We start from the raw sequence: 24817 nt of genomic DNA on the forward strand, positions 1-24817 counted from the left end.
TTAAGTTCTACCTCTCGGCAAACAACTGTGCTATTTGTAAAACTTTCCTATACATGTTTCTCATCGTAACATGATATAAATATGAATCTGTTCTGAAATGAAAGGAACTATTTTAGTTACTCTTTGTTATAACCTCAAAACGATCTCCTGAGAAAGACTGAGCCAAGACCAAATACATCATTTGTGAATGCTTTTATAAAATGAAAATGGAGAATCCTTTGTTAAAAATTATAAAAAATTTCAAGAGGATGACTGCAAAGCATTAATTCCAGCAAGGGCCCTTTGGAGTTCAGTTCCCCATGTGACCTCGAAAACTGCATGCCCACGCGGCAGCCCTGAGCCAAGCCGGCTGAGACCACACAGAGCAGGCAAGATTACAATTCCAGCTGGACCCTGATGTCCTCTCGTGACCAGTGTACAGTTTATCTGCATCTCAAGTGTGCTGCCTTCCAAGACCATCCCATCAGTGAAGAATAAACTTACACATTTTCAAAGAACACAAAGAAGTAGAGTCTTTAACATGCACAAATAGATTTAAGTCAATAGCATCTGAGAAGTGTTGGCATCATCATGTGAGTTCCTTCAAGAGATAATAACTATGCCCCGCTCTTCTGGGTCTAAGAGGATTGATTAGATTCATTCTTTTAGTTGGATTTATACAAAGGAAAAAGGAGAAAACCAGTGGGTGGTAAGGCCTCTTCTCAGTGACTAGACTATGAGACAAAATATGGATGGGGATAGTCTCAGATTTTCCAAAGAGGTGGAGGGCACGTATCCGTTTTTCTCACTGAACCTCTGATCCCACCCAGTGTGGCCAGATCAGGTTCCTTAAAGCCACCGGTAGCCAGTTGATCAGATCTGCTTTACAGTCGGTATATAATAGCAGACTTAGAGCCTTCAGGGTTGCAGGTGATGAAAACTTTGTTAAGCTGAGAGTCCTGAGAGGATGGGGTGGTTTAGGCTCATTAGGCTATTAAACTTTAGAAAGGCGGAGTTAATTTTTTCTTTAAAAAAGTCTTTTCAGACCCAATTCCCTTGAGACTAATTGTAAAGTTACTGAATAGCATGATTCACATAGTTCAGGTTGTCTGGTTCCATATAAGCAGGCACAGGAGTTAGAAACAAAGAAAGAAAGTTCCTTCAGTAAGGAGTCTAATTAACAATGGAATCTTCTACAGTGCAGCAGGTATGTGGAGAAGGAATGAACAAGGGCAGATCTGCGTGTTCTCTTCCTTGAGGTTTTCTTAAGAAATGGTCACCCTAATTTATCTGTATTGGCTGGTGTATTGATTCTTCTATTTTTGCAATTGGTTTATGTGCAGAGAGAATGTGTAGGAATGTGGAAGCTTGTATATGCAGGATTTAAGAACAACTTATAATAAAAGAGAGAGCCTTTTAAATATCTGAACACGGAGAGCGTGTTGCCTCTGGGCAGTGAGCCTGCCAGTGGCCAGTGCCTCGTATTTCCTGGAAAGAAGATTCAGAGACCCCGGCAGGGTTAACTCTTCCCTGTAAGCTCTGGTGCTCACCCAAGTGATGCAGAAGTTAAAGCAACTGCCTGGGCTTTTTGCATTACAATCCCACACCTTCACTTTCTCAGGAGAAATCTTTTTCTGTTCAAATGTGTTATTGACTGTGGTGTTCAGCCTAAGGAGGGAGGAAGGAAGAAGGATGAGAGGGGAGCTACCTTTGATGGAGCTCTTTATGTATCAGGCATTTTGCTAGGGCTGTTCATATGTATTATTTAATATGTTGGGATTCGCTTACATTTAATATTTAATAGAAATTGAGCAACTGAAAAAATCAATAGCTTGAGTAAGAGAAAAAGAATTCAAGGAAAATAGAAAGAATGATTAGCAGGAAGAAAGACTTTGTCAAGTCCCTTAGAAGTTTAAAAGCAGTTGCTAAAGCAGAGGAATGTTTAATATAAAAGCACTTACCAAATATAATGATAAGTTTAAAAGAAATAAGATCATATTAGAAAAATCAGAAAATTTTTTATTATCATGGTCATGGTCCTGTAATTTAATTGCTTCCTTGGAAAAATGCAAAAGACACTTTTATCTTAATAATTCAGTAGAATAAAGTTTAGATACAGTATTTATTAATACACTGAATGGACAAGAAATTTATTATGTCCCACATTTTTCATTTTTGTGCTTTTTGTAGAAACGTAACAGTAATGGAGAAAAGACTAGATTTCTCATTTAATTTTGTTGCAGGCCATGTATCTATGCATTTATATTAACAAGTTTAAAAATAGAAAAAAGACACAGGATGTAACCTTGAAAACAGTTTTATGCATTTAGCTTTCACAAACAATCTGAAAGGTGAGAACAATATAGCCATTTGAAGGGTTAAAATGATAATGGATGTCAGATGCGAGAAACATGCCAAATGCACGGTGGAGAATGATGAACGGGAGTGACTTAAAAGCACTGTTTGATGGACTCACCGAATATTCATCTAATGTGTTCCTGTGTGCACTGTGGCGAATATATGAGGAACCCAAGTACTAATGTATATATCATTCTATGTGTTCCAGAGAACTTTATTGCAATCACCCCATGACTTTAAAAGTTAAAAGGATTGGGTAAGACTTTCCAAAAGTGGAATGGTAGGCTGATTAATACTATCAGTCACTAAGCCATGAACACGGAGCAGTTTGGAATTAAATTTTAAAATGTATCATTGTTGTGAGGTTGCCTGAGCACAAGGATACTGTGTGTGCCATTTTCATGAAAATGAAATTGTTATTTCTCTTAGCTTTCCTTTTCAAGAAGTAAAGTGACTTAGAAATAAACTGACAAAATTTTCTTTGGCTCCCCTATGCTCTTTAATGAATTAACCGAAGGTGATTTGAACCTTCCCTTCTCTTTCATTAGACTGCATTTTCTCCCAGTATTGTCCTCTGTGGTGAATTTTCTACTGGTCAGCAGGTGGCTCACAAGAAGTGACAAACAGCAGAGAAATGTGGTACCAAGATGGGGGAAATTCATTGCCTCTCACTCTCTTCTACCTTCTTCTTCCTGGGATATTCTAGGAGGAAAAGGAGAGAAATGCTATACACGTAGTAGAAATCCTTATGCTCTCTGCAAAGAATGAATACCAGTTGAGAATCAGTTGTAAATGTTTAGAAAATTTTGGATAAAAATGTTCTGGCCAAAACATTTTTCAGAAATAAATCTGTTGTTTCTATAAACAGCTGTCAGGGCATTAGCTGGCAGATTCCAACAGCAGTTGGGTAGCACTCCCATAATGCAGCTGTGTCACCTGTATCCCTCCTTCTCCATCTTTACTTCCAGTGCTAAAACATGTCCTGTATCGCAGTTAGGTCATTGGTTCTGGCCAGGTAGGGATGTGACTCCAGGGCAAAAAGGAGAAGAAAAATAAAATTGCCCAGAGTTGAACACTTTAAATCAGCAGGAGAGAGCTTTTAATTTCAAATCTGCATTCATTCTCCTGTAGCTAACTTAATTGCTTTATTTTCTTTCTTTTTAAAATTACTATTTAAATTTGAGAGCCAGGTGGAAAGCTCCTTTGACTATATGTGGCCAAGAACACAGTCTCGGGGTTCAGCAACAAAACTGGAAACTCTCTCCTTGCCCACCCTATTGTCTCTTCAGCCCCCTATTTTCTCTGCTGTGTTTCAGATACCCTGAGAGTGGCTTTCCAATGCCTCCAAAAATCTGGGTGCCTTTTCTTCACCCAACCTTTCATCTTGGAATAGGCTTCTTTCTCTTCTGCTCAAATTCCCTTTATTTACCCTTTGAAAGCAAGTCAAAAGTACCACCTTCAGTGGGAATATTCTTGTATACCTCAGCCTGAAATTTCCTTGCCTATTTTTGGTGTTTGATTTCACATTTTGCCTAGACCTCTCTTTGGTCAATTAACCACCACTGTTATTTTTTATCTGCGGTACAAGATTATTTCGTTTTTACAGGTCGATGTGCTTTGTCTCTTCAGCTGTTGTGCAGAATTTCTGCAGCCATGGACCAGTTCATTCTTTCTCATTCCTTTCATTGTGTCTTGTATATTGTAGGCATTCAATAAACAGTTACATGTGATGGTGCTCTTCCATCACAGAGGCTGAGAACTTATTGCTTTATCTGTTAGTAATTGGTCCAGTCTGATATGTGTGAAGTCATTGATCGCTAAAGGCTTTCTGCCATATTAATAATTATGCTTTGTCCCTGGCTGGGTAGCTCAGTTGGTTCGAGTGTCATCTCAATATGCCAAGGTTGTGAGTTCAATTCCTGGTCAAAGCACACACAAGAATCACCCAATGAATACATAAATAAGTGAAAAAACAAATCAATGTTTCTCTCTCACAGATCAATAAATAAAAAATTAAGAAAACAGTTATGCTTTGTATTTAGTAATGCTTTTTATACATGCTGATTTTTAGATGCAAAAGGAAGATACTGGGCCAATCCAAGGACAGCCTGAACCACTTGTTTTTATTGCAGTGAAAATGGCTTGCTTTCCTAAAGCTTTCTAATCATCTGCCCCTAGCTCTCTGTGTAACCCCCGCAGAGGGACTTGTTATTATTGCCTGGTGCTCATTGCCTGAGGCTCGGAGAAGAGGCACTGGGGAGGTGCACTTGCTCTTCACAAAGAAGCAAAAACAGTTCAGCTTCGGTCTTTGCCCACCTCTGTTTCAGCTGTTCTGGCTGGTGAGATGCTTCGCAAGGCTTCAGGATTGGCTGAAGAAGATGATTCCACCGGATCATCAGACATCCTTACATGATTCTTCCTCTTTCAAACAATTTCAGCATACGAAAATGAAGCATAGTGAAAATAGTGGAATGCATAACTAAGACTAGTTTCAAATAATAACTTACTGGTCCCACAAAGCTGTAGGCCCCAATCAAATCAAATCTGATTTTGTATTCTGACTCATTTGAAGGAGAAGTGAATGTATTTTTCAGTGGATATCTAGCTTTTCTACGTGTACAAGGAGGATCAATTATAATAAATTCAAGAATAAACTTGTTTCTCCTTCTCCTCCTTCTTCATCTTCTCTTCCTTTTAAATTTCAGGCCCTGGCATAATAAAGTAAGAGCTTTCTAAATATTAGTGGTATAATCTTCAAGGAAACTAAGCAATGATCTTATTTAAACCCATTAGGATTCTACAAAGTTGCAAATAAAGATTATAATAAATAAATAAATGCATCATAAGTAAACATTTTAGAATAAATTATGTTCCTTGAGTCTTTTATGTCTTTCTAGAATTTTCCTAGGAAAGCTATATAAAACATAGGAAATTTTATCTATTATCTGAAAAAAATCCCATGTGTTCTTGCTTTTTCTGAAGGAAACATTCAATTGCTCTGAATATGGAAATGGATCTTGCCCAGAAAACCAAAGGCCGCTGAGTGTCCGCACAGCCATGTACTCATTTATGGCAGGAGCCATATTCATCACGGTCTTCGGCAACCTGACCATGATATTTTCCATTTCCTACTTCAAGCAGCTGCACACGCCGACCAACTTCCTCATCCTCTCCATGGCGGTCACGGATTTCCTCCTGGGCTTCACCATCATGCCCTACAGTATGATCAGATCGGTGGAGAACTGCTGGTATTTCGGGCTCACATTTTGCAAGATTCATTATAGTTTTGACTTGATGCTTAGCATAACGTCCATTTTCCATCTTTGCTCTGTGGCCATTGATAGATTTTATGCTATCTGTTATCCTTTACGGTATTCCACCAAAATGACCATTCCAGTCATTAAGCGGTTGCTACTTCTCTGCTGGACAGTCCCCGGAGTGTTTGCGTTTGGAGTGGTCTTCTCGGAGGCCTACGCTGATGGAATAGAGGGCTATGACATCTTGGTCGCTTGTTCCAGTTCCTGCCCAGTAATGTTCAACAAGTTATGGGGGACCACCTTGTTCATGGTGGGTTTCTTCACTCCTGGGTCTGTGATGGTGGGGATTTATGGCCAAATTTTTGCAGTATCCAAGAAACATGCTCGTGCGATCAACAACGTATCAGAAAACCAAAACAATCAGATGAGGAAAGATAAAAAAGCAGCCAAAACTTTAGGGATAGTGATGGGTGTTTTCTTGCTCTGTTGGTTTCCCTGTTTCTTCACAATTTTGTTGGATCCGTTTTTGAACTTCTCTACTCCGGCCATGTTGTTTGATGCTTTGACATGGTTTGGCTATTTTAATTCCACATGTAATCCCTTAATATATGGCTTCTTCTATCCCTGGTTCCGCAGAGCACTTAAGTACATTTTACTAGGTAAAGTTTTCACCTCACATTTCCATAACACTAATTTATTTATTCAAAAAGAAGCTGAATAGACTTATTCTGTATGAGTGAATTGAAGGAAAAGAACTGGAACTAAGAATAATGAAGTCATTTGAAGTATGTGTGTGGTGGTGTTTTTTGACTATCATGGAAAGCTCTTAGTTTCTAAGACTCGAGGAAAAAAAAGAGGAATCATTTTTGACCAAAAATCGCTCCTTTTCAGCATACTTCATATGCATACTGCTTCCAGGGAGAGAGAAAAAAAGAACATTAGAAAGGTGAAAAAAAGATGAAGAAAGGTGGGAGTGGGGTGAAGAAGACAAACAAAATCTTTTAAACTCCGCAAAAGAGCAAACACAGCTGGGCTTGGGACTGCGGCCCCTTCGCCACCACGCACACCTCGGGTGACAGTTCCATTCACTTTCCTCCTTCGATGTCTGAGTAGATGTATTTTGGTATATCAATAACTAAAAATTATAGGTAAATAGATATGGAATTAACAATTTCAGAAATGCACATGCTGTCAGGAACAGTCATCGGTTAGCTGAGAGTTAAGCCTTGACTAAATGGTACTGTTGTGAGGTTAAACGTTTTTTAAATGGAAGAGAAATGGAAACTGGGTAACTGAAGCCAGAGTCAACCAAAGTGTTCATTCAGGTCTCATCTTAATCACAGCAATTTCTATTTTATTAGATGCAAATTCTATTCAGTGCCTTCCTTTCTTCCTTAGGCTCATCCGCTTTTTGTATTGCTAATTGGTATCCTGATTTTTAATAAACGTGAAATATATAGTCCAACAAGTTGTATTTTGAATCCATCATTCCTTTTTGCTTAATATATATACACATGTTTGAATAATAGAAAAATGACCGAAGTAAACAAAGAAGAAAACTAATATTCCTCTGGTGAGGAGGTCTCTGGGTACTGGAAAGTATGTGGTATTTGTTACTCAGTGTCTGTTTAACTGTAAGTTGAGACCCACTGTAATTTGTGAAATTGGTTTAGTGGTCACCAAGCATTGGTGTGCTGGTAAATATCTGACACCTGCTTCTGAAAAAAGAGAAGTCCTGATTTGTAAATTTTAATAATGTTCTTGGTGTATATTATAAATAATCTTCAATTAGCTAATTTCTAACTATGCATGTAATGTCACCTGCCTCTCAAAAATTTAAAAAACTCAACCTATTCTTGCAAGTGGGCATGAGTGGTTCCGACCATTGGCTGCAAATCACATTTTTATTGAAAAGCAAACTACAATAGAAGAAAATAGGTCATCTCAAATATATCACTTGCATTGAGGAGAAGTATTGCCTTATAGCTTTTTAATTTTATTTATACATATGTACCTGTTTTGTATATGTGTTTTTCGTATATAAGTAAACCGTTTCACTGAAATATTTTTTGTTTAATTTCCTCATGTATAATATTTCAATGAACAAGTTTACAATTTTTTTGTGGAGAAATTTACATAATTGCCCACAAGTTCACTCTGACCTTAGTCCATGGCACAGATCACACAGTTGAACAGTGGCCACTCAGCTGGCAGCTTGAGTGCTAACCTTCTGTAGCTGCCCAAAGACAGGCCCACATACCGTCTGGGCCTCCTACTGCCCACCATCCCTGCTGTCCCGCTGATGGCTTGGTTCTTCCCCACAGCCTGTAGGGCAGAGGTAGAATTGTGCAGCTTCTTTGAAACGGTGAAAGAGACTACAAGTACGAAATAAGTGTGAAAAGAGATTTTTTCAAGAACAGAGACACTAAAGGCAGGTGGTTTTATGAGACCTAATGTGCCGTGTTGGATACCACTGAGTTGTTTTTTTTGTAATTCTTCCTAATGAAGTGATTCTGTTTTGCTATTTAAAAATGCACACACATAAAGACTCCCTGTTTTTATTTTAAAACATCAATTGCTAAGAAATGAGTAAAACAGATTTTCAGCCCTGGCTGGTGTAGCTCAGTGGATTGAGCGCGGGCCTGCGAACCACAGGATTGCAATTGATTCCCAGTCAGGGCACATGCCTGGGTTGCAGGCCAGTTCCCAGCAGGGGACACACCAGAGGCAACCATACATTTATGTTTCTCTCCCACTCTCCTTCCCTTCCCCTCTAAACATAAATAAATAAAATCTTAAAAAAAACAGATTTTCACCTTATTGTGAAGTAGAATTATTTTGAATTAATGTTTATCAAATTTATCTCTCAATTCATTACTATATGAGTTTAGAAAATAAAACGATATAGCGTGGTATAAGGTTGCCTGTTGACTTTTTGGGGGAAGATGTTTATGACTGTCCTTTTAAATGAATAATGATATTTGTGATGGTGGTTATTACTTATGCTGGTGCTTACAGATGAAATAACAATTTGGCAGTTTTATGTGTAGATCATCAATCTTCTTACACTATTTCTCTTTGCAGTAGCATCCTACTGGACTTGAAAACACCATCCCCCTAGCTCCTCTGTAAAGCTCTGCCCACCACCCCTACCATTTCACGGCCCTCTATAGTTCCACGGTGCTGCCACCCTGCCGTGGTTGTTGGTGAAAGAGTGACGCAGCCTCCTGTGAACTGTCGGCCTTCCGTCCTTCATCTTGCTTTCACTTCCCAGAGTTAGTAATGTCTCCTCTCCACACCCAAAGTTTTATAGGAAGGTAGAGAAGATAGAAATGCATCTGGGTACATCAGTGCTTTGTCCCGGTTACACCACTAACTATAGATGCGGGACTAGGAACAAGCTCCCACGACTTCTCACTCAGTGTCATGTACTGAACTGGTATTTTCAAGATTTGTGACCCTTGGGTTTTTTTAACTAAGGATTTTGGTCAAACTAGTACAAATCACTGAAGCACAAAAGAAATGCTTTCCTCTCACCACAAAAGGTTTTCATTGCATTTGGGAACCAAAATGCAAACAGAAATTTCTTGTAATTCAGACAATTGTTCCTCCTTTAGATATCAGCCAACATTTAATTTAGGCGACATATGTCTCTGTACTTTTAATATAGAGATATTTCAGTACCTTACCTTGCTAGAGTGAAACCCAAGTGACAATGAAGTCACTATACATCACTGTCCTTCTTTTGGAAAAACAAACTGAAAACTACCTGGGACATTAAAAATTCAAAGAATATTTCAATTACCCCCAGGAAAGAGAGTTTAAAAGAGCAATTCCTCTGGGGCTCTGTGTTAGTTCCTCTCTTAGAGCTCCTGGATCTGAGTTCTGCACTCCTGCTCTCCTGAGAGCAGAGGCAGGTTTATATGAATCGGATATCTTACTCCTCAACACCACACTTTTCAGACTTTCCTGACCTCGTGCCTGCAAGGCCACCAGAAGAGATGCCTTGACTCACAAGTAGCTCTTCAGGAGGGGAAGGTACTGGGGTCGATAAAAACAAGTGGAAATGGGCTATTCTTTTTTTAAAAAATGTTAATTTTTTCTCTTCAAAATAATGGAACAGTAATAATAAAATTTAAGAGACAACCAGAAATTGTTACAAATAGGATAAAGTGGAGAAGGTAGGGTTTTTTTTTTTCTAAATGAAAAATAATTGTTATTACATTTAGGTGAAAGAAAGTTCCTAAATTTTTCATCAAAATTTGTTTGAAATTTATACATTTTTATGTAGTGACAATATAAAAAGTGTTTTTGTAAAGTACAAGAACTATGAAGGACACAATTTAGTAAATGTAAGTTATGGAAGAATTTGAATAATGTTAAAATGCACTATTTGCTTTAATATTATATATTAATTTAAAATCTTATTGTATACTGCTTCATTCACTGCCAGATCTTACATATGTCATTTTTAGTATTTTTTTTTTGTTGCAAGCAGAATTTACTTAGGATATCCTGTTTCTCTTTGCTCCTCAGGTTACTCACTCATTTTAGACACAAAGAGCACCCAACCTAAAAACTAAATTTTTGTATTGGCACCAACTGTTCTTGAATTCAATGGGCATACCAAAAATTTAGACATCTTGCTAAAAAGTACATTTTGGGATGGGTCTGAATTTTCACACTTTTTTACATTTCCAAAAATGTTCCCAGATGATGTTATGGCTGGTGTATGGACCAGACTTTGATTAGCAAGGACTTGGTAGGAGAAGCTCTCAGCAGATAACACCGTAGACTTTCTTGTTGCCCAGATATATCAGAAATGAATTGTTGCCCAGTACTGGAGATGGTAAGGGGTGGTGAGAGTCCGACTGAAATGGGAGCCAAAGGGCCTGGATTATAAATAACATTTGTTCCAGTGCGTAGCAGCAGTAGTTACCCCACAACCTTCTTTATTTCAGACATACATGGAACAGTTGGAAGGACACAGTGGAAATGCAGCTTTCAAGTAATTTAGAAACCTTAACACACCCATTATTTTTACCTTGAGTAGGTGTCATTTGAAATGCTTTTTGTTTTAAAGGGGGTTTATCAGCTACTTTCTAAGCAACATTTACTCTTTCTTAATATTTTTGTCTTTTTCAAACAGATGTCTCTAACCCATGAAGACTAAATCCATGGTGTGTTAGAGTTCATTTCTTTCCATTTAAATCAACTGCCTCCCTGCTCAGTGTATTAAATATTTCAAGGATTAGACAGTTAATGGGATGTTATCTCGGTCGTTGTAAATTTCTTGAGAAATCTCTAGTTAAGATCAGGCAGTTTTAAAAAGTGCTGTGCCAGGAGAAAGAAACAGAGGGATCTGAAATCAAAGTCAGTTATAAATGAGGACCTGGCGATTCCTATCTTTAAAATCATTGACCTCCCCCAGTAGTCTGTAACCCTATGAGCTTTCCTCCAACTGGGAGAGTGAAAAAACGGGTTCTGGAAAGTGAGCCAGTCCCTGACATGGCATAGATGAAAGGGTTGACCATCGGGTGGAGGAAAGGGAGCTGGCCAAGCCACAGCGTGGGCATTTGTAGGGCAATAGTGAGGCCACTGTGGCCACGGGGCTGGGGTGGAGTATCATCGGCTGAAGGGAAGAAAGGCTACAGCCGCAGTTTCCATGCAAACGGATGCCGCAAGACACATTCATAATGTTTTCGCTGGGCACGTTGTCCCCGGTCCTTTCCACTGCACCCACCGAAGAAAAGTACAGGGTGGGGCCAAAGCAGTTTACCGTTGTGAGTACACAAAACACAGAGTTTATCCTTGTATTACTATTTAATAATTATTATATTGTTTTCCACATGAACAACTGTAAACTTACTTTTGCCCCACCCTCTACCTGTAGTCTTGATAAAAGATTTATTTAAATCAATTCTTTTTTAGCCATTTCTAACACATTTTCTGGTACTTAGTTTTAGTAAAGTTTCTTCTCTTCTAGTTTTCCAATAATACTGTGGTTCATAGCTCATTACAACGATGATGCTTTGCTTTGGTTTTCATTTTCACTCTCTCCTCTGCCTCTGCTCTCTGAAGTGGAGGTCGCGCTACCAGGTCTGTGAGAGTGTTCACAGTCACTCTGTCCCAGCTGCTTTTAAGAGGACAGCACTTTCCAGATGTCGTCTCTGCCCACTGCCAACTGCCACGTGGCTTTACAAGGTTCACTTATGAACTGTGAGCTATTTGGAATAAACATTTTTACATGCCAGACACCGTTTTTACTTTTTAATGTCTCAATGTATAAGTTAGTTAGTATAAGTAATTACAAAGTAGATTTATAGGAGAAGTTATTTTCTTTAGTTATCTCACTCTTCAGTGCCACGTTAGAATACAGTCAACTCATTTTTATCCCTAAAATGTCTTGAAGCAGTCTTTGTTATTGTAGTCTTTAAATATTCACTACTATCTGTATTAGATATTAGAGATTAACCAAAAAGTACAATATAATGAATTTTTATAAATTTCAAACCGTTGCTTATCTTTTCTATTACACTACATATATCATTTACAGATTTGTAACACAATAGTAGTCTAAATTTTGAAATCATTTATGAAATTGTACTGCTACCCTGTTGTTGTTATTTAATTAGTTTAATCAAAATTAATACAAATTTTCTCTTTGGATGGAGCTTGCTTTTAGGCTTAAAATAATTTTGGAGATTTAAAAATAGAACTTATATTTAAGGACCTAGACTTTAAGGTCAGTTTTAAATAGATTATATAGCATTTGACATTTTCTTCTGAACTGTGGCAAGAGAAATCATGCAATAATCAGTGTTAATGTTAGTTCCTGATCTGTAGATGGGGGCTGGTTTTGGTAAGAAACTCTTCCTTCTACCCAGTACACCCTGAGCAGGCATTCAGAAGTGGTTAGAGAGGGTAGTTTTAAATTTATGTACTTTTTTCTTAAGTGATTATCGAATCAGCTAAAATATTTTAAATTTTAGCCTTGAATTCTAGAAGCTCAGGAAAATCAGAATTTAACGTGAGAAAGAAAGCATATTATTTATGAACATTATCCACATTTGTGCTCAAATAGAAAAACTTCAAAATTTGCTTCTTATTACACTTAATTTTAATTAGTAACTTACACTAATTGTTCAGATTTGCCTTTGCTGATCCTTCTTATCTGATGTTTTCAACAAATAAAAATAAGAAGAAATCATAATGTGGATTAATTTATGTATCTGTCCATACATACATGCAGAGGTGGTAATGGGAACTTTACCTGAATAGCTCAGTTCTAGAAGATGGGAACAAGTTTACAACAATGGTGGCATTGTGTTAGTTGGTACCTATGAGAGCGTGTTGTTAGAACCATGGATCGTAAGCTCCTACTTTCGACTTCATCTTCATTTGCTATTCATATTTTCAGGCTATGAAAATTAAAGTATGAACCTAGAGTTCACTGACGGGCCACCTCTTCCTCCTACTGAAATAACTGTTCAGCCCATTGAACTTTCTCTGATAAATGTTAGTTAGCTCCATGAGATAATCTTGCATTGAAAATCTGACTTGCAAATTTTTATGACTGGAGATAATTCCAACTTTTTTATCATTCAGTGCTTGAAAATGAAATATGAAGGGGAGAAGGAAAAGAAACTAATGATAAATAATTAATATTTGAACATTTTTACATACAAAGATAGCAATTTCATAGATGCTGTGTGCAATATAATAGATTACATGCAAGACTCAACAAAAGGCAAGATTGAAGGAAATGCCGTAATGCTTATGAGAAACTAATGAAACAAAAGTTTATTTGTAAATAAGAATACAGTTTTTAAATCTGGTTAATGTGTGCTTCAGTGGGTGCTTAGCAGATAGATGCCACATTTTTTATGTTATCCCAATCTTCAAATCAAATGTGCAAAATAGGCTATATTATCCTTAATTTATAAGGGAAAAACTAAGGCTTAGGGACACTCTAATGAAACACGGGTCTGCCTGATTTCAGAGCCATACTGTGAAATGGAACTTAGCCATGGGGCTGGAAATGGCATCACATCATAAATCTTTGTAAACATTCTATTTGAGGTAGCTTCCGGTTCCAAAAGTATATAAAGTTCTGCTTATAAAAATATAAGTGTGCATAGTGAAAAATTTGATCTCAGGTAGAAACACCTCATAGAACCTTTCCAGTCCTTGAAAACAATTCGAGCAGTTGCTTGTATGCAACACCTGTGTGAGGTTGTTTCAATGTCATAGTTGTGACCATGAAGATCATATGGGCAATTGAGGTGTGGCACAGTTTCCTGGGTTATCACATGTCTTAATCACATGTGTCTTCTTGGACTTAAATACTGTACAAGTTTAATTATAAGTCTGTGATCTCCAGCACAGTATTTCCTTTCATTTCTGAGAATGTGTGAGTTTCAGCTGGGAGAAAATCCTAACTCTCCTAAGCAGTAGGTAAGGTGCTAAGCATTGAATCGGGAACAGAAATAAGCCTGTAACTGCATCTTAACATATTCATAAAACACCAAGGGGGCTCTTGGCCGCCACCTCCCAAGTGCAGCTTTCTTTTCCTTTTACCCTTGTAGCTCTGCCTGGACTCCGCATCTTCAGTTCCCTTCTTACCAGCCTAAAGGATCAGTGAAACACATCCAGGGCAAATCTCTCGGCTCTCCTCGTCTAACTGCCACTCTAGGTTATTTTATAGCAACATCAGGAGCAATTTAATACCCAAAGACATATTCATTAACGGTGCTTGTTGAACTGATCCATTCATTTATAACATAATTTCAAGCATGTTGAATCAATTGCTTTTATTGGAGCACTGCAGATGTTCAAAAATGACAATAATTTGCCATTTATTCATATATTTACCCATTATGTGTCCAGGGCCTGCTACAAGCGCTAACTAAGGTACTGAGAATCCAGTGGTAAACAAGATGGACTAGTGTTTTACCTCACCAAAGAGACATGAGACATGCCTGTGACTGACAGGAGTCTCATGAGTCCCATGAGATTTGATTGTCCCCAGTCTGTGAATGTGAAATTCATAGGATTATTCACAGGAATAATCCTATGAGTCACTCAGGGATGGAGTATATAACTTGGCTCCACTAGTTAGAATCTCAGATAAATGAAAAGATTCCATAAATACAGGGAAGGGGAATCGAGAGGAGAAGAAGGAGTAGAGAGTAGAGAAACTATGAAGCCTTGACCCAGCTGCATGGTTTAGCCCCACAGGTACATGGCTTTCCATTTATTTCAATAGCCATGTGTGTGGGGTTTTTTTAAAGGAAGGTTTTAAGCCATTGAAAGAATGCATAAAGAAAAACATTGTGATTTCACTTAGGTTTCATGTATTAAGTATTTTTATGGTGAAAGAGATGGTAGCTTATTCTAGCTCAAAGAAGTTTCCGGGGAAGTGGTTGATCCATGTGAAAGTAGATTACAAATTCTTTTTAAAAAATAGCTTTACTGAGGTATCCTGGATAGACAAAGAACTGCGCCATTCGGTCATGGGCAAACACCTGTGATATCATCATCACAGTCAAAATAATCAAAGTAATAGACATATCCAATACTTTCCCAAGTTTCCTCATGTTCTTTCATTGGTGTGTGTGTGGTTAGAACACTTAACTCACTTTAACAAAACTTGAAGTGCATGATACCATATTATTAGCTCTATGCACTATGTACATCAGATCTTTAGAACTCATTCATCTAACAGAACTGAAACTTGATACCCATTAAACAAAACGGCCTATTTCCCCACCCTCCAGCCCCTGGTAACCTCTATTGTATTCTCTGCTTCTGTGAATTTGACTGTATTAGATATCTCATAAAAGTGAAATAAACTCTTGAAAAATTTCCAGTACATTACCAAGAGTAGGTTAGTCAATAAATGAACCAAAGTTAAATAAATATATGGAAAAAGATGAAGTAGAATAAAGCAGGAAAAATAAGCAGAGATGAGAGTTTTAATTTTCTAATGCAGCAAATAACTTACAAGGTAAACACAATTTATATAATTTAATATTTGAATAACATAATTGAAATGAATTAATAACAAGTGACTTTGAACTTTATAGGAGCTGAAAATTACTGGACACATTTTCAAAGAGAAGAAACACTGATTCAACTCCCTAGCAAAGAATTGGAGAAGATAAAAGCACATGGATCTAACTTATATTCCTGAAGACATATCCAGTTGTCCAAAATTTGGAAACAAATCCTGTCCTCCCACCAACCGCCCGTTCCATGTCCGAGTGATCATGTACTCCGTTATGACTGCAGCCATGGTTATCACTGTCTTTGGAAACTTAGTTATAATGATTTCCATATCGCATTTCAAACAGCTTCACTCTCCCACAAATTTTCTGATACTCTCCATGGCAACCACGGACTTTCTGCTGGGCTTTGTCATTATGCCATACAGCATGGTAAGATCGGTGGAGAGCTGCTGGTATTTTGGGGATGGCTTTTGTAAATTCCATGCAAGCTTTGACATGATGCTCAGCTTGACCTCCATTTTCCACCTCTGTTCCATTGCGGTTGATCGGTTTTATGCCGTGTGCTACCCTTTACACTACACGGCCACCATGACCACCTCCACGATAAAGCGGCTGCTGGCATTTTGCTGGTCAGCCCCAGCTCTTTTTTCTTTCATTTTGGTTCTGTCTGAGGCCAATGTTTCAGGTATGCGGAGCTACCAGATCCTTGTTGCTTGTTTCAACTTCTGTGCACTTACTTTTAACAAGTTTTGGGGGACGATACTGTTCACCACTTGTTTCTTTACTCCTGGCTCCATCATGGTTGGTATTTATGGCAAAATTTTTATCGTTTCCAAACAACATGCTCAAGTTATCAGCAACATGCCTAAAAACACAAGGGGGGAAATGAAACAACATCTATCTAAGAAAAAGGACAGGAAGGCAGCTAAGACCCTGGGCATAGTGATGGGGGTGTTTCTAGCTTGCTGGCTGCCTTGTTTTCTTGCTGTTTTGATTGACCCATATTTAGACTACTCTACTCCCATAATAATACTTGATCTCTTAGTGTGGCTTGGGTACTTCAACTCCACCTGCAACCCCCTCATTCATGGATTTTTTTATCCCTGGTTCCGGAATGCTCTCAAGTTCATAGTGTCAGGAAAAATATTTAGCTCTCATTCAGAAACTGCAAATCTGTTTCCTGAAACACACTAATTTAAAAAAAACATTAAAAAATGAATGGTGTATTGAAATGATGCTATTATTATTTGCCCTGAAGCACATATATTACACCCCCAGATCACTGTAAATATTATTTTATTGAATTTCAGTAATCTAGGTACATTTTCTGGAACCTGCACAAGAGCTACATTCAGTATCTTTGATCAGCCAATCAATCAATCAATCAGCCAGTCATTCATTAATTATCAATAGTCACCTCTGACTGGTAAGAAAAATGTACAAAAGAAATATATACTGTAGTGCAAAGTAGATTGCCTTGGACTTATACACATGAAATAATTAAAGACCAACATAAGAATAAAAACATAAAATGCTAATTGTTTTGGTTCCTCTATGATTCCATTCTAGAATGCACCAAAGGGAAATCATTATGACCTGTGAACTCACAAAGAGTTCCATAGGGTGTGACTTAAGACTTTCTTTATTATCAACTAGCAGCCCACCTCATCATTTGGCTTGGAAGAATTATCCAAATCAGTATGTAAATTATTCATTTATTTCCTGACACCCTGAAGCTCACTAGAAAGAGCTGCTCATAAAAGAAGCAGTTGATGTAACAAATCATCATAGGCACTTTGAACTTTTCTCCTCACGATTTTTTACTTTGTGGCTTACATTTGAAATGACTTCCTGTTTCCTCCGTCTGTGGCTCCTTCACCTGCATGGTAGGTCTACACCACTGGCCAGCAATCACGAGGTCTTTTACCTGTTTTAACCACTTTCTCCAAAAGTTGCCTAGGGTCCCAGCAGATAAATTTCATCCACAGTGCAATGCCTACAATTTAAGTCAAATCATCAACATTTAAAGAAAGTCTTTCCAGCAATTTTTCTGTGACACATTAAAAGACACACAGAACATTTTGCTATTTGATAGATTGGGACATACGTGAGTAAGTAACAATCATGTGCATATCTCCTCATATCTGGGGTTGAGTTGTGGGAGGGAGAAAAGGAGGAGGAGAAGAAGAGCAGGTGTTCCTGAATCTAAGTTCAGTTTTGGCCCTTAGAGAGTGAGGGATGGTGCAGAGAGGCAGAGTGGAATCAGATGAGTTGTTTGAAACACACTTGGTGTAAAGACTGACTGATCAGAGGAGAACAAGAGTAGATCTGAGAACAGATAGGAGGCTACTTATCACAAGTCCAGAAGAGAGGTGATGGTAGCTTAGACTTCAGAGATGCTGACAAAGTGGAGGGAAGCTGCCACAGTCACCAGACACTCACCAGGAAAAACCAGTAGGACTTGGTGATGTGTAGGCTGTGAGGGGGTGACAAACCTTTTGGCATCTCTGGGCTGCACTGGAGGAAGAAGTGTCATCTTGGGCCACACATTATACAGAAATGCTAACAAAAACTGATAAACAAAATAAAGGCTTTAAGTAAATTTAAGATTTTGTGTTGGGTTGCATTTATACCCATTCTGGGTTGCATGTGGCCTGCAGGCTGCAGATTGGACACCCCTGCGGGGTGATAAAGAGAGGAGTTTTAAGCATGATTTACAGAATCCTGACTTTTGCAATAGGAAGTGTGGTAGATGAGAAATCTCAGAGAAACCCAGTTTGGGAGAGGAAACAAGATCATGAGTTCTGTCTGGGGCATGGTGGGAATTTGGGACATCCTAGTAATTTTAATACATAGCTGGATTTAAGGGACAGGGCCTAGAGAGGTCTGGGGTAGAAGTGGGTCTGCAGGTATTGGCATGTAGATGACATATGAAAGAGAGGGCCTGGATGACCTCTTAGGGAGAGAACGTAAGAAAAGAAATGGGGGCCTAAGACTAGCCTGGAGGAGTTTCTGCATTTAGCGGCCAAGTGGAGAAAGATAAAGAAAAAAACAAGTTCTGCTTCAGCTCAAACTGAATAGAAAAATTTAATTCCAGTTTCTTTTCTTTACTTCTTCTAAGCCCTTCTTTTCACATACCCTGACACCCTGTGTCCTAGATCTAACTATGGACACTTACCTGGGCTCCACCAGTGTCCTAAAGGACAATATAATAATATAAGGACTATTCCCCATCAGCACCATTACAGTTTCATTCCCTGTCATTGTTAGTAGAAAAATAAGTGTGCATATTAAATGCATAATTCAAATATTTTCCCATTCATCAAAGATATTTACTAATCCAGTCTAACTGTTGACCTTGAGGAGAACATTTTAGGCTGTGTCAGGAGTAGATATGAGGGATTGAGAATCACTGTCAGGCTCCTTCTTCCTGAGAGTCCAGAAGACCATGGATAGCATCCTGTCTGGTCTCTTCCTTCACAGTTGAGGACATCAAAATTGACTTGTCCCTCTTATAGATGAGATCATATGGGATTTGTCTTTCACTGGCTAACTTATTTCACTCAGCATAATATTCTTCAGTCCTATCCATGCTGTTGGAAAATGTAGAAGCTCCTTCTTTCTTTCTGCTGTTTAGTATTCCATTGTGTAAATGTACCACAGTTTTGATCCACTCATTTACTGATGGGCACTTATAGAACCATGGGCATAGAAACATGGAATACTGGAACAGACTGAAAATGATCAGAGTGGAGGGGGAGGGAGATAATGGTGGAAAGAAGGGGAAGGAACTAGACAGAGAACACATATGAATGACTCACGGACATGGACAACAGAGTGGGAATTGACTGTGGGAGCGGGAGGTGGGCCAGAGCTGGAGGTGGGCTGGGGGGATGAGGGAAAATATTGGGACAACTGTAATAGAATAACAATAAAAATTATTTAAATAAAAAGAATTGGCTTGCCCCACTTCAGGAGTGAAGGAATTTCATGGCTAGTGATCCCTTTTGGCTTCCTCTCAGTTGCTGCTTTGAAAGTCTCATTTATTTCTCTACTTCTGAATAAATTTTTTCTATTCTAACAATTTTATGGGATGTGTGTTAGAAAAAGATTATTCATCACACTTATGAAAGACAATAAGGCAGACTTTATTCAAGGGAGGTTACTACAATGGAGTTTATGTAGTAGCAGGAGAGAAGAGACTCAACCAACTCCAACGAGGTCAAGTGGGGATTTATACCCAAGGACCAAGGTGAGAGATAAGCCCCCAATTTATGTTTAAAAGAGTCAGTCCACCTTCATGTGAATTCTTAACTAAACGAACTGATCGTTCTGTCAAAAAGTAATTAGAACATCAATAGCCATATGGGGAACTTTTGAAATTCCCAACCTTACTTTTCTTAAAACAGAACTGAACAATAATAGCTTTAACATTTGCAAAACTTTTTTGAATTGTGTTTTGAGCCTTTCAGACATCACCAGGAACCTGAAGTTGCCTCTTGCAGAGATGCAGTTTTAAAGTGAAGTGAGGCTAACAAACTTTCAACAAAGGAGCCAATGTCTTTGGAAGCCTGGTGCTCCATGATTCAGGCCCCATCTCAGCCTTTCCCCTCCACTCCTTTGCTTCAGCATCTGCCGCTGGAGCCATCTTGCTATTTGTTCCTGACACATCATGGAGGCACTTTTCACTTCTTATTCAGTTGTTTAGAACCATGGTTCTCATTGCTTTTTGTTTCAATTACAGCCAGAGAACTGCAATGTGGATGAATATCAGTGTGTGTACCAGCCAAATGAAAAGACACAGATGAGGCACATTTTCCATAGGGGTTAAAGAGCCCACCGTTTGAAAATATCTAGCATTTGGTAACAAGAGAAGTGAGCATTTGTTAGATTTGAACTGAATTTCCTTCCTCCCTTCCTCCCTCTGTTCCTTCCTCACTGCCTGCCTGCCTGTCTGCCATCCTCCCTCTTTCCCTCACTCCTTCCCTCTTTCTCATATTTTAACCCTTTTCCACTTTGGCCTTGTGTGAGGCTAGACCATGGATCCCTTCAAAGTCACAGGGATGATGATAGCACGTAAACAGGCTCATCCTCCCAAAGCCAATTCTCTGGTGACTTGCTGTGATCTCTTTGCTGGCAGCACACTGAAGGTTGTTAAAGGACGCTCCTGTCAAACATGGGACACAGGTAACACAGCCTCAAGGGCATGTGCTGTGTATAAAAACTGAGGACAGCACAGCCTGCCAGGAGCCTACCCTGTGAGAGCTGGGGCCCAACTGGGTTTTCAGGGGGAATCAGCAGGAAAGAGAGCAGTGGAGTACAGTGGTCATTTGCATGGTAAGAAACTTGAGCACAATGGATCAGTCACCTCTCAATGGTTTTAGCTCCAAAATATGAATTAGCCAAAGAAATTCTGGGGAACCAAAGGAGAATACATTAAAAGAGGATAAAGATCAAATAGATTTATATTTTTGCATGGTGAAGATATTCACATTTAAACTACTAATCTATGAAAATAAATGTGGATCATTTTTAAGAGTCAATGAGAAGATCTACTGCAGATCTTTCTTAAATCTAATTCATAAGTAACCTACCTTAACAAAAAAAATACTACCATGTAAGTGAGATGTGTCAAAACAAGATAAAAACATTATTTTCAGAGAAAGACTGAAAGGTAGAGTGGTTGAGCCATGTAACTAGTAAGAGAAGTACAATCATGCTTGATAAAGCAGATAGGATCTGTCCTTCACTAATTTCCCACTTTATTTAAATTATATTATGAAGGTTGTTGAATATATTCCTTCTCATTTAAGGGAAGTGCATATACAGCAATAAAATTTTAGGTATTTAATACTTCAGGAAAAGTCGCTGCATTCATTTTTCATTTTTTCCTTGAAATTCTACTTTTAGATTTTCAAAATTATTATTTCAGAGTTCTTACATCTGTTTCCTTACTCTGTATGCTTTTCCTTCAAGTACTAAATTTGAACTAAAAAACAATGCAATCTTTGCTCTTTTACAGAATTTAGCAAAAATAATTAACATTTTTCTATGCTTTTTTTCTGTTTTTATTAGGCGATTGTTTAAAATGTTGCTGTTAATTTTGTTCTTTGTTGCAATGTTACTGGTAAAGAAAGAAAAAAAACCTTAACAACGTCCCATGATGAGAGTGAGATGTCAAAGAGGGTTTAATTTCATTTGTTTTATTAAAAAATTACTGCATTTTTTGTGGTCCTGAATATTCAAAGGAAAACAATCTCTATTCTGTTCAGTATTTAAATAACAAACCAAACCCCAACTGCATTTAATTTCATGACAATCTCTCTTTTTAACAAAGCAGTAGATCAGCAGTCATATTTGCATTTTCTTATTTGTTTTTATAATTTTGGGTCAAAACTTTAAGGTGTGGGCTTAAAAATATTACTGCTTTGACATTACCTTAGCAATTCACACATTCACAAAAGTAATAACTTTTTAAATAAATGTATGTCTTTTTTGTCTCACCCTTTTTGTCTCACTATAACATTTAGAGGTTTACATATTTCCCTTATATACAATGATACATCAGAAATATGAGATAATACTACTAATTTCTAATTTCATATCATGTTCTCAAAAAAAATTAACAGAAAATAAATAAAATTTTTATAAACCTAAGAGTTAAATAAATCACTTTTTCTGGGAAACCTTAAACAACAAACTTAACCATGGGGTACTTAAGGGTTACCATTCTGTTTCAGGGATGTTGTGTCTGTGTACAAATCGTGGCAAGTACCTAAGTAATTCTGTGGTCATTGCTAGTTATACTTAAAGATAATTTTTAATAGACCATTAAAAAGAATTAAATAAAAAATTAATTCACAAATGCAAAGAAGATAAAAGGCACAATAAAGTTAATTTAGTAAAGAAGGTAAGTAGGTATGTAAAGTTTTATTATATTCAGGATCTTAGAGCTTAGAAACCAAAGTGATAAGTAATGAAATAATTTGTGCTGTGTTTCAGAATTGATATACTACCATTTATCAGAAAGTTAAATGAGTCTTTGTCCTTCTCACATGTTATTTCTCTGTGTTTTTGCTTCTCAAATTCAACTTAGTAGCATAATATTTGATTGTTACAGGTAGAATATTTTAGAAAATATTTTAATCCGAGATATTGAAGAAAAATTTTAATCTGAGATGCTAAATTACTATATCAAGATCAAATGAGATGTGCTAAACTGGTAAGATTTCAACTAATACACATGGGAAAGAATGTTGAGCTCTAGTTGCAAACACTGTAAATATTACTGTCAAAAGTACTTGAATTCTCATTAATGTGTTTTCCAATTAAATCTGGTAGGATATGCTTGTGGGTTCATTTTACCAACTGACCAGGGACTTTTAATCTATTCTCAAGCCAAAGTCTACATCTCCAACCTGGCACTAGACCTCACCAGTGCTTGTCATTGGTCATCAGAATCACACATCCAGTCCTGGCACTGGAAAAACAATTCAAACCCATGACATATTCCGGGTAAGTCAGTTCCATTAATCCCACATTTTATGAGCAACAGAACAAATTATATAAATTGAAAGTTTAAACAATGAGCAGGCCTATATGTCAAATTTGTTTCCAATATGAGACATGAAATCTGTGGACGACATCCACCTGAATTTGAATTCATGAAATTGCTGCTAAATAAAAGGAGATAACCTGTGAGATTTATAGAGTCTATCATTTGAGATATTTTCCCTTTTATTTTAAGGTTACTCATACATAATATTGTAGGCTTTAACATATTTTTAGTTTACCGTATATTGCTCTAAATTCTAAAAACTATATAACATGTTTACATTGGAGAGAGAAGTGTTTTCTTTGTGTATGTTGTGTACATTGTGTATATCTGTGTATATTGTGAGTATATTGTGCATTATGTGGCAGGATCCAAAGCAACACTCCTGACTAGTGTGGGGTTCAACCTGGGTTGGAAATACAGCTAGCTGGGCCTCTCTGAAAAGCTGCCAGTGATCTTTGTCATTTTCCCTTTATTTCACAGAAAGGAGAGGAGCACAGCCCTTTTATAAAAAGACTTGTAGTACCCAAGGCACCAAGACAATGAATTCACCTGAACTTTGGAAGACCCCAGAAGTACAGCTCTGCTTTGCTTTGGTTAACAACTCATGCCCTAGAAATGTGAGGTCTGTGCTGAGTGTCTCAGCCATGTACACGGTCATGATTGGTGCTATAGTGATGACCATACTGGGCAACCTGGTTGTGATCATTGCCATCACTCACTTCAAGCAGCTCCACACCCCAACCAACTTCTTGATCCTCTCCATGGCCACCACTGACTTTCTGCTGAGCTGTGTGGTCATGCCCTTCAGTATGACCCGTTCCATTGAATCCTGCTGGTACTATGGAGATCTCTTTTGCAAAGTCCACAGCTGTTGTGACATCATGCTCTGTACCACCTCCATTTTTCACCTCTGCTTTATCTCAGTAGATCGTTACTATGCTGTGTGTGACCCTTTGCATTATGTCAACAAAATTACGATCCCTGTCATAGAGGTCTTCCTGCTTATCAGTTGGTCTGTACCCATCTTTTTTGCCTTTGGTCTGGTATTCTCAGAATTAAACATAATTGGTATAGAAGATTTTGTTGCAGCCATCGACTGCACCGGTTTGTGTGTGTTGATATTTAACAAGTTCTGGGGCATTATGGCCTCCTGTATAGCCTTTTTTTTCCCTGGGGCAGTAATGGTGGGGATTTACATACACATTTTCACAGTAGCCAGGAAGCATGCTAAGCAAATCCACATGGGTCCTATGAGGAAACAGGTTGGGTCAGAAAGGACAATGAAAGCATCATCCAACAAGGAGAGCAAGGCCACCAAGACTTTAAGCATAGTCATGGGAGTGTTTGTGCTGTGTTGGATGCCCTTTTTTCTCTTGACAATTACAGACCCTTTCATTAATTTTACAACTCCTGAAGATGTCTATAATATCTTCCTTTGGCTGGGTTATTTCAATTCCACTTTCAATCCCATCATATACGGCATGTTTTATCCTTGGTTTCGCAAGGCATTGAGGATGATTGTCACAGGAATAATCTTCCACCCTGACTCTTCCACCCTAAGCCTGTTTCCTGGACATGCTTAGGCAATGAATGCTCTCTGTTCTCTAAGCTTCTCTCCTGGTAGGGATCTTGGATGCTTTTTCCACCCCAAGATA

The 24817-nt window shown here is 38.0% G+C and overlaps 3 protein-coding genes across 3 annotated transcripts; all 3 read left to right on the top strand.

The window, feature by feature from the left end:
- Nucleotides 1-5379: 5379 nt before the first annotated feature.
- Nucleotides 5380-6315, top strand: LOC119042539 (trace amine-associated receptor 2). The gene has a single exon (XM_037136275.2). It carries the CDS (start codon nucleotides 5395-5397, stop codon nucleotides 6313-6315), a length of 921 nt encoding a protein of 306 aa, XP_036992170.2. The 5' UTR covers nucleotides 5380-5394.
- Nucleotides 6316-15766: 9451 nt separating this feature from the next.
- On the top strand, nucleotides 15767-16798 carry LOC119042542 (trace amine-associated receptor 3). The gene has a single exon (XM_037136279.2). It carries the CDS (start codon nucleotides 15767-15769, stop codon nucleotides 16796-16798), a length of 1032 nt encoding a protein of 343 aa, XP_036992174.2.
- Nucleotides 16799-23701: 6903 nt separating this feature from the next.
- Nucleotides 23702-24745, top strand: LOC119042534 (trace amine-associated receptor 4-like). The gene has a single exon (XM_037136267.2). It carries the CDS (start codon nucleotides 23702-23704, stop codon nucleotides 24743-24745), a length of 1044 nt encoding a protein of 347 aa, XP_036992162.2.
- Nucleotides 24746-24817: the final 72 nt, after the last annotated feature.

This window comes from Artibeus jamaicensis, unplaced genomic scaffold (genome assembly GCF_021234435.1).
Source record: "Artibeus jamaicensis isolate MK-2021 breed Jamaican fruit bat unplaced genomic scaffold, CSHL_Jam_final contig_387, whole genome shotgun sequence".
Classification (NCBI taxonomy): Eukaryota; Metazoa; Chordata; class Mammalia; order Chiroptera; family Phyllostomidae; genus Artibeus; species Artibeus jamaicensis.

What these genes read in the sequence shown, in the direction of transcription:
- LOC119042542 (XM_037136279.2), top strand. Translation starts at nt 15,767, where the DNA reads ATGGATCTAACTTATATTCCTGAAGACATATCCAGTTGTCCAAAATTT.
- LOC119042539 (XM_037136275.2), top strand. Translation starts at nt 5,395, where the DNA reads ATGTACTCATTTATGGCAGGAGCCATATTCATCACGGTCTTCGGCAAC.
- LOC119042534 (XM_037136267.2), top strand. Translation starts at nt 23,702, where the DNA reads ATGAATTCACCTGAACTTTGGAAGACCCCAGAAGTACAGCTCTGCTTT.